The sequence below is a fragment of the Pygoscelis adeliae genome, unplaced genomic scaffold, assembly GCF_000699105.1.
Source record: "Pygoscelis adeliae isolate BGI_AS28 unplaced genomic scaffold, ASM69910v1 Scaffold66, whole genome shotgun sequence".
Taxonomy (NCBI): domain Eukaryota; kingdom Metazoa; phylum Chordata; class Aves; order Sphenisciformes; family Spheniscidae; genus Pygoscelis; species Pygoscelis adeliae.
Window position 1 is genome coordinate 10,677,975 of NW_008825167.1, and position 16,699 is coordinate 10,694,673.

General features: G+C 38.0%; 1 protein-coding gene across 1 annotated transcript in view; it reads left to right on the forward strand.

Annotated features, from left to right (window-relative positions):
* JAKMIP1 (janus kinase and microtubule interacting protein 1) overlaps positions 1-16,699 on the forward strand; it is a 108,851-nt gene that overhangs the window by 23,944 nt on the left and 68,208 nt on the right. The window contains exon 3 of the mRNA XM_009328844.1: positions 4,465-4,959. Coding sequence (XP_009327119.1) covers positions 4,465-4,959 — 495 coding nt within the window. The remainder of the gene's footprint in view (positions 1-4,464; positions 4,960-16,699) is intronic.

Genomic DNA, 16,699 nt, shown 5'->3' on the forward strand with positions numbered 1-16,699 from the left:
CCTGCCCATGGCAGGGGGGTTGGAACTAGATGATCTTTAAGGTCCCTTCCAACCCAAACCATTCTATGTTTCTATGATCTTTGGTTGCTTATGTCCACAGCAGCCTTGCCTAAGTGAATAATTTTTAATGGCATGATCCAATGCACGCTGAAATTTTAATAGAAAGGATGCTGTTGGCTGGATACTAGGTTACACTGTAAGTGTGCTTAAATAGGAGTAGAGTTTACATATTTTTTTAGAAAACGCAAACCATACAGACTTCTTTTGTTCTTGTTGAAGGAAAGTTGCTATTGCATTTGATTTTTAAAATAAACAGTAGCATCTTTGCTTGTTGGCCTCACCTCTAGTAATCCACCTTTTTTACAGTTGGCAATAAATTGCCTACCGTAACCTGAGTTCCTGGCAAAAAGCTGTGCAGAGAGTATCCCTCCCACCTCCCAAGTGATTGACTATTGCACCACAAATAAAAAATATCTGCATTTATATCCAAGAGAAGAAAAAAAGAGGTAGTCCTTAGTAAGTTCTTATCATAACATTCTTATTGGGGCAGTGGTTCAGTAGCACTTGGAAACATATATGGGTTAACAAGTTATGTTTTTTAGGAAATGCATAATTTTAAAATTATGTCGTTGACTCCAGTTCATAAAACGGAACTATTATATTTCTGTCTCAAGTGCACAAAGTACCTTGTCAAAGAAAACAACACCAGATGCAAATATTCTATGACAATATAATCGTATTGTTTTAAAGAAAATCCTTCTTTCAGGCACTGTTTGGACATAAGAAAGGGAAGAAGCAATGACATTTGGCATTATTTTTCCAAGAAGCTACCTTCTGCTTTGGGCAACAATGTTGTATCAGTGTGCACCAATTATTAAAGATTTAATTTAGAAAGGCAGAAAATAACTGTTTTATTGGTGCCCTGATATCCTGCCTGACTTTGTTTCCCTGTTGGCTTCATTTCTTGGTTATGCTTCATGTTCTGCCTATGAACAGAACAGCTTTCTCAAAAAAAAAAAAAAAAGCCAGAAATTAAAAAAAGACAAATTGCTTTAAAGTTTAAGTTCATTTTGAAACTGAGACTTAGGCATATGGGGAAATGCCACACTACTATTTTCATTCAGTCAGTTGCTCTGGAAGCCAGACATGTACAGATCTGCATAGTGTGTGGGATAAGAGGGACGGAGGGAGTGCGGAAAGGACAGCTTATGGCTTTCAGGGAGGACCTAACAGACAGATCTAACTTTCCATCTTGTCTGACAAGAAGCAATAACAAGAAAAGACTTTTTAAAGACCTTGAGAACCGGGATGCATCTTTGTTACTGGGTCATGGAGGAGTGATAGGCATTTAAGATGCAGTGTAAAAATCCAGGGGTTTTAGAAGGATTCTTATTCTTCTTGTTTACATTGCTCTTGCTGAAACTCTGTAGGTAGGATGACTAGATGATGTGTGATAACATTCAGTTACTCTGAGTGGTTTAATGTGTGTTGTCACAGACAGAAGCAATGCATATAGATGTTGCCTTCCCTTAATTCAGTGAAAGACAAAAAAAAATTGAGCAACTATGCCATTTTGTGTAACAGTACTCCTCCAAAATTTCAGAATCTGTTTCTTGTATATTAAAAATGCTTTTAGGAAGTCACATTCATTAATAGGTTGTATTGAAAACTGCCTTTCAATTGCATGCTTTATGTGCAATATGACTAATTCTAAATTACTGTACTTCTGGAGGTGTATTTACTGTACCTATATATGCCATTATACAGTTTGTTTTCCCGTGTTGTTGTTACAGGGTTTCATTTTTCAGTTTCATTTCAGTTTTCTTTGCTCACCAGTAAGGAAATAACTGGTAGATTTAAGTGAATAACAAGTGTTGGTTCATCTGCAAATTTACCTATAAACTCATCCACTCGTGACAGTAAATAGGTGAATAAGTGGTTTAGCTTTGTCATAGAATCATAGAATGGTTTGGGTTGAAAGGGACCTTTAAAGATCATCTAGTCCAACCCCCATGCTATGGACAGGGATAGGACAGCCTTAGACTCTCCTGTGGAATGGAGTACCCTAATCCAAACACTGAAAATCAGTGCTATCCACTGCAGGCTTGGAACTAAATGTCATCCCACCGGAAGAAGTGACACATGGATATCTCCTGCAGAAAATTTCCAATAGCCAGACTTAGCAGTTTGGGAGGAAAAAAAATACAAAAAAATCTATCTTTCTTCATAAAGATACATTATCTGAATCATCCTGGAGTAGAGTAATAGTATCTGTGCAACAAAATCTGCTTCTGATGGTCTCTGATTCAGAGCTGTTACCTTTTCCACAGCTGTATAGTGCTGTCTCAGCTGGTGTTTATTCCACAGTGTATCTAGAAGATTACTTTCATGAAAATGTAGATACCTACCCTGCCTCTCCTGCTTCAGCTTGTTTCCTTTTTATTTTTATTTGATTTGATTTTGTTTAAGTCTAGGGTATGTTTGAGTTGGTTGAACAGGATCATAACATCTTCTGCACAGGGAAAGTCTGCTGTCCCTGCTGTCTGAAGACTTCAGGTGAAGTTCAGACTCTGGAAATCCTACTGTCAGTGCTGTGGGTTTGATGAGTAACGTGTTGGTCTCATTTTATGGTCACTCTTAAATTAAGTAGCAATCTTGGATTCAATGGATGAGTTATATCTGAGGTTTTTGAGTTAAGATGTCCCATTTTTCCTAAAGCAAACACACAAAAGTGCCTCTTTGGATCCAACCTGCTTTCAATAAACAAAATAATGAATGTTTCTGGGCCTTTCCTGAACTAGTATTATTGCTTTTAATTAACCCTTTACTTCTGTTTTGACTGTAGAATCCAGAACCATGCAAAAAATAATTTAACTATACCTTCACAGTAAATGATAGTCTGAATATTAATAGAGACCTCCCATCCTTTCTGCACTAATCTGAGGCAAGTTGCAATTCTGGCTTAGTTTAGCATAAATTAAATGCATTGTATGACTACAGATCCCAGCTTTGTATAGCATAGATGCAAGCAGTCTCGGAATATTGTGACAGTGACTAACATCCTGCTGCTCAGTAACCTCCTTTTGCCACGAAGCAGTTTTTGGTATGTATGACTGTATTGCCACTCAAGGTTAAAACATAAGTCTTTGAAATCTCTGCCACTGACTTTGCTTTAGATGAAAAGTACACGTATAGAGCCTGTATTTTGGCAGTCACTGTGATAGGGATAGTAGAAAGATGTTACTGACACTACACGTGATGAAATACGTTATAGCCTTTCTGGTATACTATAATAGAGAAGCAAGCCTTTCTCTTTTTTTTTTTTTTCTTTTTCTAAATTAAATCCCACTTGGAAAAAGCATTTCTTTCCATGCAACCTGCTGAGCATCATTTTATAATGAGGTTTCATCACAGTGGGTATTACTATAATAGGCTATAAGACCTTTCCCCTACTCCCCCCACAATCCTTAGAGTCACTGGCCTATATTTTCTGAAGTGTCTGAGGACTGTAAATAGCCTCAGTTTTGGGGTGTCCTGTCTGAGGCCCCTTGAGTAGACTTGATTTTTCAGAAGGCCAATTCTTTTGGCTTATCTAATAAGGATTTACCCATTAAAGTAGCTAAGAAATTAAGAAATAAAAAATCAATGTCTTTTTTTCTCTCCTGCCTGCCCCTTTAATTTGGTTTTTAGTCTCCATGTTCCTACTGATAAGAATGATCCTTTGTTGATAGGATCTCTTCTCTCTGTTCCTGCAAGGCAAGATCCTTTCTCATCTGATTAGCAGGAAGTGTCTTAGGTCAAGTAGTGGATTCGGGTGTAAGAATTTGTGACTCAAATCCTAAAGACAGTATGTGTGTAAATTAGGTAAAGCAACCTACGCTTGTCTGAGCATCCCATCTGTAGAACAGTGATAGAGCTGCTTAGCTACAGAAGGATGTTGTCAGAATGAATTAATTGAATGTGTGTGAAGATCTAAGTCACTATAAACATCTGTGGAGTATGGTCCTTCAAATGCTAGAAAGTTTTCTAGCGTTTCCTTCCCAGCATAAACAGAATCTCTTTTCTCTCTGATTGATTTGTTTTCTGTCTGCTTGTAGGGCACAGTAGAGGGGTTATGGATGAGAGTAGTCTGGGGAGTGGTTGGTGGAGGAGATAAGGAGAGAACTAGATTGGATGCTGCTCAGTTTTATTTTATCACCTAAAACTGTGAGAACTTGTCACCAATAGCACATCTCCACAGCAGATTCCTGCACACATGCATGGCCTTTTTCTGGCCCTGATTCTCCCATTGTGTACTGGAGAGAGAAGCGTCAGGTATGCAGTCTTTGCTTTTGAATATTCAGGATGAATATTCAAAAAGCAACTATCCAAAACATTTTTAGTATCGTTTTAGAAAAAGCTCCCTTGAAGACTTTTTAAAGTGTGGTAGCACTTGTTAATCAATATTTTATATTGATGTTCCAGGTGGGTAAATTGAGAGAGAAAATCCAAGAGGTTAAGCAAGAAAGGGAGCAGGAGCAGCACAAGCACACTGCCTATGTTTCTGAACTGAAAGCCAAGCTCCACGAGGAGAAAATGAAGGAACTTCAGAGTGTCAGAGAGCTACTGATCCGGCAGCACGAGCAGGAGGTAGCGAGAATGGTGAAAATCAAAGATGGTGAAATTCAGCGTTTGCAGTCAACAGTCAATGTCCTGCGGGACGGGGCGGCTGACAAAGTGAAGACGGCGCTGCTGAGTGAAGCAAAGGAGGAGGCTCGCAAGGTGTTTGACGGTGAACGGATGAAGTTGCAACAGGAGATCTTGGAGCTGAAATCTGGCAAAAAGCAGCTTGAAGAAGCTTTGAACAACATTATGCAGGCAGATAAAATGAAGGCTGCTGACCTGCGCACGGCTTATCAGTCCCATCAGGATGAGATTAATAGAATAAAGCGGGAATGTGAGAGAGAGATCCGCAGGCTGGTAAGTTCATTAAGTAATGCACACTTATTTCAGTTTATAGCAGGTATTAGTATACTGCTGTATGTGGCCATAAATATCAAACCACTCTTTTGCAGTGACATCTTTCATCAGTGCTGGTTGGTACAGTAGGCCTCTGTTTCCGTTACTCTCTCCTCCTTACAGCATAGATGAACTTCGGCTCCATGTTTAGCCCGACCCAATCCAAAGCTTTATGTCCCACCAAATAGAATATGGGTGAACCAAGACTTTCCAGGATAAATTTTCTCAACAGATCAAAGAAATAGACTTTCCCTTTCCCACTTGCTTAGCTATATTTCCTTACGAATTCCTGTTGATCAAAACAGTCAGGTATTGCTCATTTGGCAATGCAAGAACACATTTGTGAGATGGCCAAATTAACTTTTCAGAGAGCTTTTATATCTATATTGGAGGAACCAACTGTGCTGAAAAAAGACATTGTCTTTGTTTCTTCTGCATCATTATCTAGGTCATTTGATTTTAAGCATTGTTGCCCTTTTTTATTTTTTTAAATTTCTGTGTTTTTTCTATTGCAGTGGAAAAGTTAGGGCCTAGGACAGCAGGCTTTTTTCATGCTTCGTAAACCCTAGGACTTCAGCACAGATGGCAGACTACGCTGTTTGTATAAAATCAAAAACCAGGCAATATTTCCCAACAGCAGGTGCCCCAAATATTTCAAATTATGCAGCTTTGTAAAATGTAAAGAATCTAAGATGGACTGTTCACCGTAATACATTTAGAGAGTTCATCATCAGACAACACTTCTGCTTGGTACCATGATATTTTCCGTGTATATATCTGATTGGTAATCTGTCTAAACTAGCAGTACAATAGCTATGCAAATAAAATCTAGAATTATAATAAGCATAATATTTATCATATATCAAGAAGCACAGACTTTAAATGGAATGAAACATCAGTTTTCTTCAGAAAAATATTTTACCAGTTTGTGTTTACACAGGTAAGTCCTCTTACTTCTTGTATTTCTTAGGAAAAATGATGGTGAGGGCAAGCTACAAACGTGTAATATCTGTTTAATGGTGGTGATTTTCTGTCTGAGGCAATGAAAGCTCTTAATGCGGCTAATAGTTATGCTTTAAATAAATTGGGGGTTAATCAAGTCTGAGGCATATCGTTTCCTTGATTAATTAAAGACCACTGCAAAGATTGACAATGTGAGATTTCTGTAAGCATAGTTTCTTTCATATTTTGTTCCATATTACAGAAGTAGAATTTTAAAATCCTGACTATGAAGTTCAGGTAATTTAAGAAAGTGTTGAAGAGGAGAGAAGATTGCTATGTTGTGGACTGTGTTTTTCTAGAGAAGAGTTTCTAATTAAATTTAACCTTCTCAAACCCAAGAAATGGTGAGGTGAGGCACCCCAAATTCTGTCATCCCAAATTGCCCCAGTAAACACACCTATGGCATGTCTTTGGGTGATATCGTAAAGGAACCACTTTTCTTTTCTCTTTCAAGAGTGGATACTTTCAGCCTGCTGCAATACGAAGAATTCAGTCAGAATTATAATTGGAGCCTTACTGGGCCTCCGTTACTCCATGCATCTAAAAAGGTGACTGTATTTGGAGAGCGTGCAGATGGCTCCCGTTTCTTATTCCCAGCCCCAGAGGAAGCCTGGCATCAGTCTCGTGGGCTTTCACTGGAAGTGTTTGTGCCTTCCCCCCTCAGAAGTACAGGGGAAAAATATCAGGAGCCTGGTGTTGCCTTGCAGTGCCTCGACTCCTTTCAGATAATGAATTTAAATTTTTTCATTAAATTCTATGGGTTGTTTTTATGAAAGAGAAGTGTTTCTTCTAGGAATTCACAGCAATTTAGGCAGTTATTGCATAGGGCACTCGTTAAATCTGGGGCGAGGTAAAAAATACTGCAGAGTTCCTAGATGCTGCTCTCTTCCTCTGGGAGAGCAAGTGGGATTATAGAATCAGATCATCAGGATATTTCCCTCCCTCCTCTCCCCCCCATTTTAATTAGTGCAAGGCATGCTTGCCTTCACTTTCAGATTAACCATATCAGCTGCGGATTTGGGGTACTCGGTTGGTTTAGTTCCTACCCTTGTGGGATGAAATGGCAAGGATGTGGCAGGCAGTGTTATTAATATTAGCACGGTTCTGTAACTGAGCTTCAATTAATGTGCTTTTTTGTATGTGTGCTGTGTTTTACGGCACTATTAAGAAATCAGCATCTTTGGTATTAACGGCCTAAATGGGTTGGCCATACTGTAATTCAAATTCAGATAGAGTAATTCAGGATGCAGTGTCCGATTATCTTGTCAGACTTGGTTGATTTATTTTGCATTTTAGATCACAGGTTAGTTTTGCAAATGTATTTCATATAGATATTGCAGCCAAAAAAAAAAAAAATCAATATTTTTACCATTGATTATAATACCCGTGACTAATTTGAGTAAAATCTTGCTTTTTTTTTTGGCTTGCCGTCAAAAAATAAAGTAGTGAGAAAGGAAAAAAGCAAATTCCATTGTCTATGAATAAATGGATACATTTACATTGTGTGCATAAACAGCCATGCTTGTATTGTACAAATGTCAGTATTTTAGAAATATGATTAAGCAATGTTGAGATTGTCTTCACAGTTTTGAATTGAGCCATGAAAAATAACCAATAAGCCTCAATACAAACAAGATTGGATGGGGAAGATCCTAGTGCCTAATAAGGGAAAGTAAAATAGCTATTTGGCAAAAAACATAACACACTTTTTATCTGTGCGGTATGAAATTATATTGGAATTTGTCAGTTCCTCTAATTGACTTAATATAACGGCGATATAAATGTTTTCATTAATTTAAGGAATGTTTGTGGACATGGATTTTTTTTTCCCCCCAAAATATAATATATTCTTGCTCTATATATGCATCAGCACAATGTGCTGGCAGCTGAAAAACCAGAAGTAAAAATAGCTAGTAACAAACTGGAGAGAGAAGTGAAATGTTTTAAAGTAAAGAGACAACTTGGAGAATAAGATAAGAAAGCAAGAACAGCTATTACTTAATTTTTTCAGCCAATATTTTCTGAGTAGTTGAGTCTTAACAGTTGTATTGTTCTGTCAATGTAGTATGAAAACTATGCTGATACAGACTCAGATACTTAAAAAGAAATAACATTAAAAATCAGCAAATAGGAAAAAAGAAAGAAAAATCAGAAATAGCAAAGTGAAAAATAATCTGCATGAAGGAGAACTGTTAAAGCCTGTTTTTATGGATCAGTTTTTTTTCCAAAAAAGAATATATGAAATAATAATTACACTTTTTCATTCATGGAGCTTCAGTATAAACAGCCCTGAAGCATACATTCAGCTGAGGGCTGCACAGGGAAGCACGTACATACCTAAATAACTGTATCAACAGACTTCTGTTTTAATGGCACCCTTGTAAGCAGCATGTCTGGTTTCCTTCTGAGGTCTGGGCTGGTACAAGGTAAATTTAATATAAACCCAATTAATGGTGAAGAGAAGTTGAGTTTGTTAACTTTTGTTTATGAAGTAGCTTGCAGAGCAGAAATGCACTACGAGGGCATTTAATGTTTTAATCTAAATATAAAAAAGTACACAAAATAACAGTATATTTCAGCCAATTTTGTTGGACCTCAATTAAGCTTGTAATTTAAGCTTGTCATTTAACTGACATTGAGTTCTAAAATGAAGTTTAGTTTTTTTATTAGTGGTAAGTAAAGTTTCTCTCTTTTGCCTGAAATTGCTGAAATAGCATGTTCAAATTGTTGGTGAGTTTTGGCAACAGACCAGCCTTATTCCGTTATCAGCACAGCTGTGAAGGAGGGCATGAATATTAAGTATATCATATTAATTAGAGGTTACATTCATTCTGGGACTACCTCGACACTGTTTTGAAGAAGGCCCTTACTTTGCAAGGCACATTTCTCTAGATACTCTTTTTGCAGAGATAAGAACAATGGACACTTTACAGCGCTTGTGGACGCTTACAGTGCTTGCCTTGGAAAATATATGCAAAAAACCAATCATTAAAAGTATATTGAATTCTGTCATCGCTGATTTACTAATTTATAATAAGTAAGTATATATAAGTGTACTTATATATAATAACTTATATATAAGTAATATAATTGAATAAGAAGGAAAATGAATGTTTACTTTATCAGACACTGTTTATATAAACATAATTAACCTTTGGAATAAACAGATGACACTTGCATCCTGTATTTTGTGGTGTAGGGTTTTAGTAAATATTATTTCCTCTGTTGGAAAGGTCTTTAACATCAAACCTTTCACCTATTTTACAGACAAATACCATTCAACCTTGTTAAAATCTTTGCACCTATGGTCTTCCTAAATATTCCTAAACAGCTTGGATTGAAATGAATTGAAAGACTTATTTCACTTTAATATAAAATAGTCCCAGTTTTCTTAGCCACAAAATCAATGTAAAAGATTCCACTGATCTGATTAGATGTGCAATCAGATCCATGATTAAGAGGGCACACAGTACACCAGATGAATTAAACTTGCTTATCTCAATTGTATTCTCAAATAACCTCATAAAATTGTCTAAGGAGTAATGTGACATTACTATAGATTTCATAATTGCAAGGAAAAAAATCCTTTTGCTGTTAATGGAATCAAAGTAAAAGAAATTGTTTTGAGGAGTGATTTTTCAAAAGTTCCTATCAGCCATGATTTATGAAGATAGATGCACTATTTAAGTGTCCTTAGTCTCCTTAGTCCAAATTATCTAGTTGCATGAATTAAAACCTCCTTCCAATGTGGAACCCTTCTGTTCAGTGTTTCCCAAATATATGTAATGCAGTACCTGGAGGAAAGTACTAATAGATTAAGCAGTTTTTAAAGGTAAAATCAAGGCAATTTCGCTTAAACTTCTGTTCAAGGAACAGAAAAACCCTCTGCTGAAATAAGTTTATGTACCATTTATATAGTGATTTTTTTATTCTTATTATTTCAGTTTTGTGCCTGTGTATAACACTGTATCTCAGGATTTAAGTGAAGTCTTCTGAAAGACTGAGAGTAACATCTTTTCAAAACTAAAAATTAGATTGTTCCAGTTCAGGACAAACCCAAATTTCAACTCAAGTCCTTCACAAGTTAGTATTTTCTAACCTTGCACAGCTCTTAATGTGTTTGTCTGCCTGTAAGTCCTTAGTGTATTACTTAGCATTGGCATTCCATAGGTGAACTACAGTAAAAAAAAAATTTAAATGGTGAGGGTCCTCTCAAGGTCATCTGGTCCAATGTCCTGCTTGAAGCAGGGCTGCCTTGAAAGTTGGATCAGGTTGCTCTGGGCCTCCTCCAGTCCAATTTGAAAATCTCTGAAGACAGAGATCCACGGTCTCTCTGACAACCTGCCCCAATGCCTAGTCACTGTGGAAGTTCTTTCTTCTTCCTCTTTCTGTAACCTTTGATTATTACACTTGTCCTTTTGCTATGTATCTCTGAGAAACGTCTGCCGTGTTCATCCCTGTATCCCGCTTTAGATAGTTGAACGGGTATCTGCAATTGTAACACATCCCGCGGTCTTCTCTTTGGCTGGCTGAGCAAGCCAGGCTCTCTCACCCATTCCTTGAATGCTGTATGCTGCAGCCCCATAGTGGTCTTACTGGCCTTCCTCCAGTTTGTGGCACTTGTGCCAGCTTGTCAATATCTTTTTTTCTGTGCTGGGGAGCCCAAAAGTGGCTGCGCTGCTCCTGGTGTGGTTTCACAAATGCTTAATAAAAGGCTAAATCACTTCTCTATCCTTCTGGCTACATTCCTCCTGATTTGGCCCAGTATCATGTTAACTTCAATGGTTGCAAGCTCTCACCACTGATCCATATCCAACTTGCCCTCCAGGACACCAAACATTTTCCTTTTTTCTTTCTTTTGTCTTTTCTTTTTTTCTTCCTCCTTGCAGAACTGCCAACTTCAACTGGCATCCAGCCTTTTCTGTCGCAGGAATTTATACCCTCCCAGGGGCAGGACATTGTATGTGTCTTAGGCAAACTTTATGAGGGTTTTTTGGCCCATTTCTCAAACATGTCAAAGTCCCTCTGAATGGTGTTCCTGTCCTCTAGTGTAGTAACAGCTCCCCCAAATTTCGTATCATCCACAAATTTGGGGATGGTGCATTCCATTTCTTCATCTGGGTAGTTGATAAAGTTGTTAAAATTTGTTATTGTCTGCAAATTTTAAGGGGTAAAATTTAGATGACCAAATAAAAAGCTTTTGCCTTCTGAGAGATTCAGCAATTATTTTTTCAGTAAAACATGACAAATAGTAGGAGCAAAAGTTTAACAGGCCACCAAAACCCCAAATTACATCCTTTGCAGTGGTGGCAACTATTTTCTAATAACATTCACTTTCTCCTGCATTCCCGTTACTAGGATTTTGCCATTTTAAGGCAGTGAAATTTGTATCTTTAGGTTACATTCATTCATTCATTGTCTCTGAAAATTCTGGTGCAGTTGGCTGTTGGCAGGGGCACTCCGTGATCCTCTGCTGCCCTGAGAAGAAGGATGGAGCCTGGCCTTTCTCACTTCACTTGTGCAGTGGCACACATGCATGAGTTTTGTTTCCTGATCAAAATTTTGAATTTTGAAACTGGAAAGCTGAGTTTTGAATCATCCAAGTGTGTGCAGTCATGCATGGTTGGGTAGAGCCCGCTGTGGCATGCTTCTTGTCAGCGCTTAAACCCGTGCGTATTTCACACGCAGCTGCTGACGGTGAATTGTAGGCCGCTTCTCTGGATTCTGCCATCTGTTTGAGACGCGTGTTTCAGCTGCATTCCAAGGCTGAGCTAATCTCCTGCAAAGACCCTTCCACCACCTCCAGCATTTTAGGACTGCAAATAATACTTTGCTTTCCGTCCTCTGAAGATTTATGCTTGTCCTCTCAGGAGCTAACAGGGCAGCATTCCACCCGGGCCTTGTTTTTTCCTGAATTAAGCAGATCTAATGACAGCTTTTTATAGTGCAGGCTCAGCGTTTTGTGTTTATTCTTAGTATTTTCTAAGAACTCCATTATGGTAGGTAGGTCACAAATCTGACTTTTAGATCTTTTACAAAATATGGAACAGTATTAAAAACCCACAGAAATGATGTATGGTGTGGCAACTGGACAAAAAACTCCTTAAGTTTGTATTACTCAGTCCTTCTACATTTGCCATCTTTTTGACTATTTATTCATTGACAGAGCTATAATGAACACATGTAATAGGTAACAGGAGAGATCCAGTAGTAGAGGTTGTAGTCAGCTACAATAATGCAAGGTGCTTTTGAGAAAGATGTGAGAAACCTCCTATCAGTAAGTTCTGGAATTGTCTGCCCACATAGTGTTTCTCGTCTAATTTATCAAAACTTTTAATATATCCCTTACATATGAGATTTACACACTTACAAAAAAAATACGTGGGAAAAGCTATTGGAAGAAAATATTGACTGTTGGTTTAGAAAAATTACACGTGAAATTAAGAGTAAGTCCAATCTACCTGTGTGTATGACCCTTACTTCTCCAGTGGATGGCTGGCATCTTCTCTCCCTCTTCCCCTAAGGTTCCTAAATAAGCAGCAAACATTTATTTAAATAGGTGGCGATGTCTGGTGTAGAGAATGCTATGCACAACGCGGGAATATTTTATTTCCTCCTTCCAGGTGGGCCTTCACCTTGAGATATTGTTTTTAGGTCTTAGTGTCCCTTTATAAATGCAAAAGGTGTTAATTCCATTTAGTTCTATCTTAAACTGTTTGAGTAGCATCTCCTTTTTGTTTTTCCTAGTAACTAGCAATCCTTCTGTCAAGATATCCCTATTTTTAGTGTGAAGCATTTAGTATAAAGATTAATTCAGTTTCTTCTGGAGAAGAGTACTGTAGAATTTTGTTCTGCAGTTGGCTAGGAGATAACTTTGATAAGGATGGGTAAAGAGGAAGGTCTTACACTTGGCAATGCAGCAGCTGGCTTTTTCCACTTTGAAAACTGAGTATGTCCCTGCCTTGATAGATCTGGCTTTTAATTCCCTGGGAATTTCTCTTTCAACTTGTGAGAGGCTAAAGTTCCCCCAAAGGTCTCTGACTTTCTTTCACTGTAGCTATTGAAGTGTGGGATAATTGGCAGGGGGATACTCTTTCCAATGGCTGGCTTGGTTTTCTTTCATGTTTGATAAATATTATTAAAACACTTACTTCTGCTCATTTCTCTTAGCTGTTAGGAGGCAGTTAGATACCTGTTCTTAGGAAACTGTGTAATTTTGACACAGGCTATAAATGCTAGCTCTTCATTGATATAATGCAGGTAATTGCTGTGTTCAGCACCTAACATTTTACAGCACAAAACCCATTAATTAAAAAATGATACTTTAGAAAGCTGTAATTTTAACCAAGAGCTCCAGAATTACTTATGCTATCGAAGGTGATTTCTCAGTAATTCCTTCTGCAGCTGCTTGTGGATGATCTTATTTTCTTTACAATCCTCTTTTGGAGGGTATTTCTACTACTTCTCTTCTCAATGCATGTAACTGAAAATGAATTCTAACATCATGTTGCTCCACTGCCTTCCTATTGCAGTTTTTGTACTGAATTGTACCATGCTTAATTGCATGAAGAAAAATGTGGCTATTCTAAAATGCTTTAAAATCCATGCAAAACAGAATGTAAAATAGTTCATGTGACCCTGTTGTATTGTGTAGCTGCAAAAAGTGGGCAAATTTGTTTTAAACTGAGAACAAATCTGAAACCAAAGCAGCCAGTTGGAAGGAATTTCTGGGTAATATATTTGATGTAACATAATACCTGTGAGCCCAATGTATGGATTGGGATCTCATGCTAAATGTGTCAGAAGAAAAGGTGGTCTCTACCCTTTGTATTTTAGTGAGAAGTCTCAAATGAAGAGTAGTACAGGGAGGAATACATGAAAGCAGTGGAAGGAGGTTAGTGCAGTCAGCTTTCAGTTGCTTGTCCCAGCTACATTGTGCCACAGATGCAGAAACCTCTTACAGGCACCTGGTGAGGCAGGTCCTGCACCATGCTCCCTGGACCATGAGGGGTTGAGGAGCACAGTGGAAACGTGCTTGCTCAGAATCTGGTCGTGAATCATCAGGTGAGAACTGATTCATCCAGGTGTATTAGCTTCAGCTCAGTGCTGGCCTTGACATACCTGCATCGCTTCCAGCAGAGAAATTCCTGCATTTCTATAATGTGCTTCCTATGTCTTAGGTTCTCAGGGATTTCTTAGTTTAGATATCCCATTCAATGACCACATAATAGATTGTGACCTCAGCAGTGTAATAACTGTTAAGTATTTACAGTTTTTTTTCATAGTTTCCTTTTGTATTTTAGAGGTGTCATGGAAAAGGAGAGATTTAAAAGGAAGTTGAGGAGGGTTAGTCCAGGTAACTAAATGGATATCTGTGGAGTGTCCCTTCAAGCAGGAACAGTGGCATGGGAGAAAACATGAAAATGCATGACTGCATATATGACAAGCTGATATTGGCGAGGGGACTTAGCATGTTAATATTAGATAAGGGATGAATGGGCTCCAGTTAGGCTGTGAACATCTTTGCAAGTGAGAACGATTTTTGTTGTTGTTTAATGTAGTGAAAAGAAAAACAGCTTAGAGAATCCAGAGATGAGAGTTTTGTGGTTGAGAAGAGCATTATTAACAGCAGCATTCACATTGGATGGTGAGTGGGCAGGACTGCATTTAAGGTCAGAAAGGAGAATGTTGCAATGACTAAGGCATGATATAAGAACTCAAGTAAAAGTCTACCTCTGCGTATGGATTTTAGAGCTGATAGGCAAAAAGAGCCTTTAGAGGTAATCAGATTGCACCTGGGAGAGAACAGAATTAAAGATGACAACTATTTTAGGTATGTGAGTGATAAGTAGTTCAGGGATGGTTCCCTAGTGGTGTAAAACAGACATTAAAAAGCATAAAAAAGAAAGGAATGCTATGCATGGTAAAGTAACAAATTCTGGATGCTGTCTGGTGAATGAACATTCTAGTAGTAGAATACAGAGTTAAACCTTTAAACTTGAGCGGTCATGAGAGGAGCACTAATTGTTATTTCACTTAAAAGCCAATGATGTTCAGCTTGTCTACAGTAGTCATAAATGACAATTGGCAAATATCTCAAAATGTGAGTGTGTATATGTATGTGTATATATACATGTATATGTACACTGTGTGTGTTTGTGTATGTACATATATACACATATATGCATAGATATCATACATATATATATAGAGGGAGAGACACCAAAACATTTATGGGAAAAACAAACTTACATAGGTGGAAAAGCCGACAAGCTTTTAAGCATACAGCTTCTTAATCTGCTGAAGGGCTTCTGTACCTGAAAGCTAGTTTCTTTCCAACTCTGTCACTTGGTCTAATAAAAAATGTTTCTTCTCTTTTAGACCATGTGTATTCCTAGACAATCTTGCCTATGACAGTGTTGCTTCTACAACATGTATTTGATCAAGATAGCAAGCAGCAAGGAACCCAGATTAATCCATTTTGATTTTCATTTACCTAATGGAAGATGCTCCTCTCCCCACTAAAATAATGACCATAATACATGGTCTAATTACATAAGGCTGTTTTCTTTTATGCTGCCAACCTTTTCTCTTTGTGTAACCAAATGTGGCAAGAATTCGAGAAAAGAGTAGTTCTCCAGTGGTACAGAACTGACATGGAGACTTTCTGTGAGCTTTTACAACTAGAATATGTAAGACTAAGCTAAGCTCAAGTCTTTTGGGAGTGGTTGACCTTTCTTCTCTGTCAGCTTATGTTCAGTTTAAACCTAAACCGTATCTCTTCTTTTCCTAGTCTTGTACCTCCTCTTTCTTTGCCTGCCTGTCCCTTGAGCTGCCATCTCTCCCACGTGGAACTGAGGGATGTTGCATCCCTGTAAAATATTTCTCTTCCTTTTTTTTCCTTCTCTGAAGTAATTTGTACACTCTGTTGTAATTTGTACTCTCTGTTAAGAAAGCAGACAGGGAAGATGAACAAGTTTGCTCTGTAGTGTGCAAGTCTGAAGAAAGATGGTAAATCTTTGGGTCAGGCATAGGGGTAAATTTAAGAAAATTGAGGCATTGACTGGGTTGATGCAGTTACATTGCAGAAATCAAAGGTATAACTGTCCCCTTGAGGAAAGGAGAATTGTATTGTGCCCCAGGCTTCTGAAACGGAACTTAAGGTAGAGGCGTTACTGCTGCAGTTCTATTCATCTTTATCAGTTTGTTATAAGTTAGTTGCTTAGAAATTCTTCCTTCTGCTAGTTTGTGCTTATAAAAAAATAAGCACTATTGCAATGCTCTGTGTATTTGTGTGTGTGCGTGCTTGTGCATATGTTTACATGAGTAAGAGATTCTCTAGTGCCTACCTGCAACTTAAAATATAAGCCCAAAATAAAAAAGGATGTGCAGCCATTGCTATTATATTGCTACTTTCAATTATTATCAGTCTCAAAAATTTTTCTACTTGACTGAAACATGGGGTGTTTCTTTTTTTCTGAAAGGTTCACCACATGTAGATTTTTGTAGAAAAAACAGTAGTAGGAAGAGCAGAGGGGAATTCTGCCTTCTTCCCTGCCTTCCCCTAACCCCCACCCCAAAGCCATGCTCTTTCATGGCATTTCTCTCTAATGTGTGTGAGCTTGTGTGCTTTGATCTATGGAACTGTGTGTGAAGGGTGACATGGGCATGATTTCACTGGTCACATCTGTTTCAAACG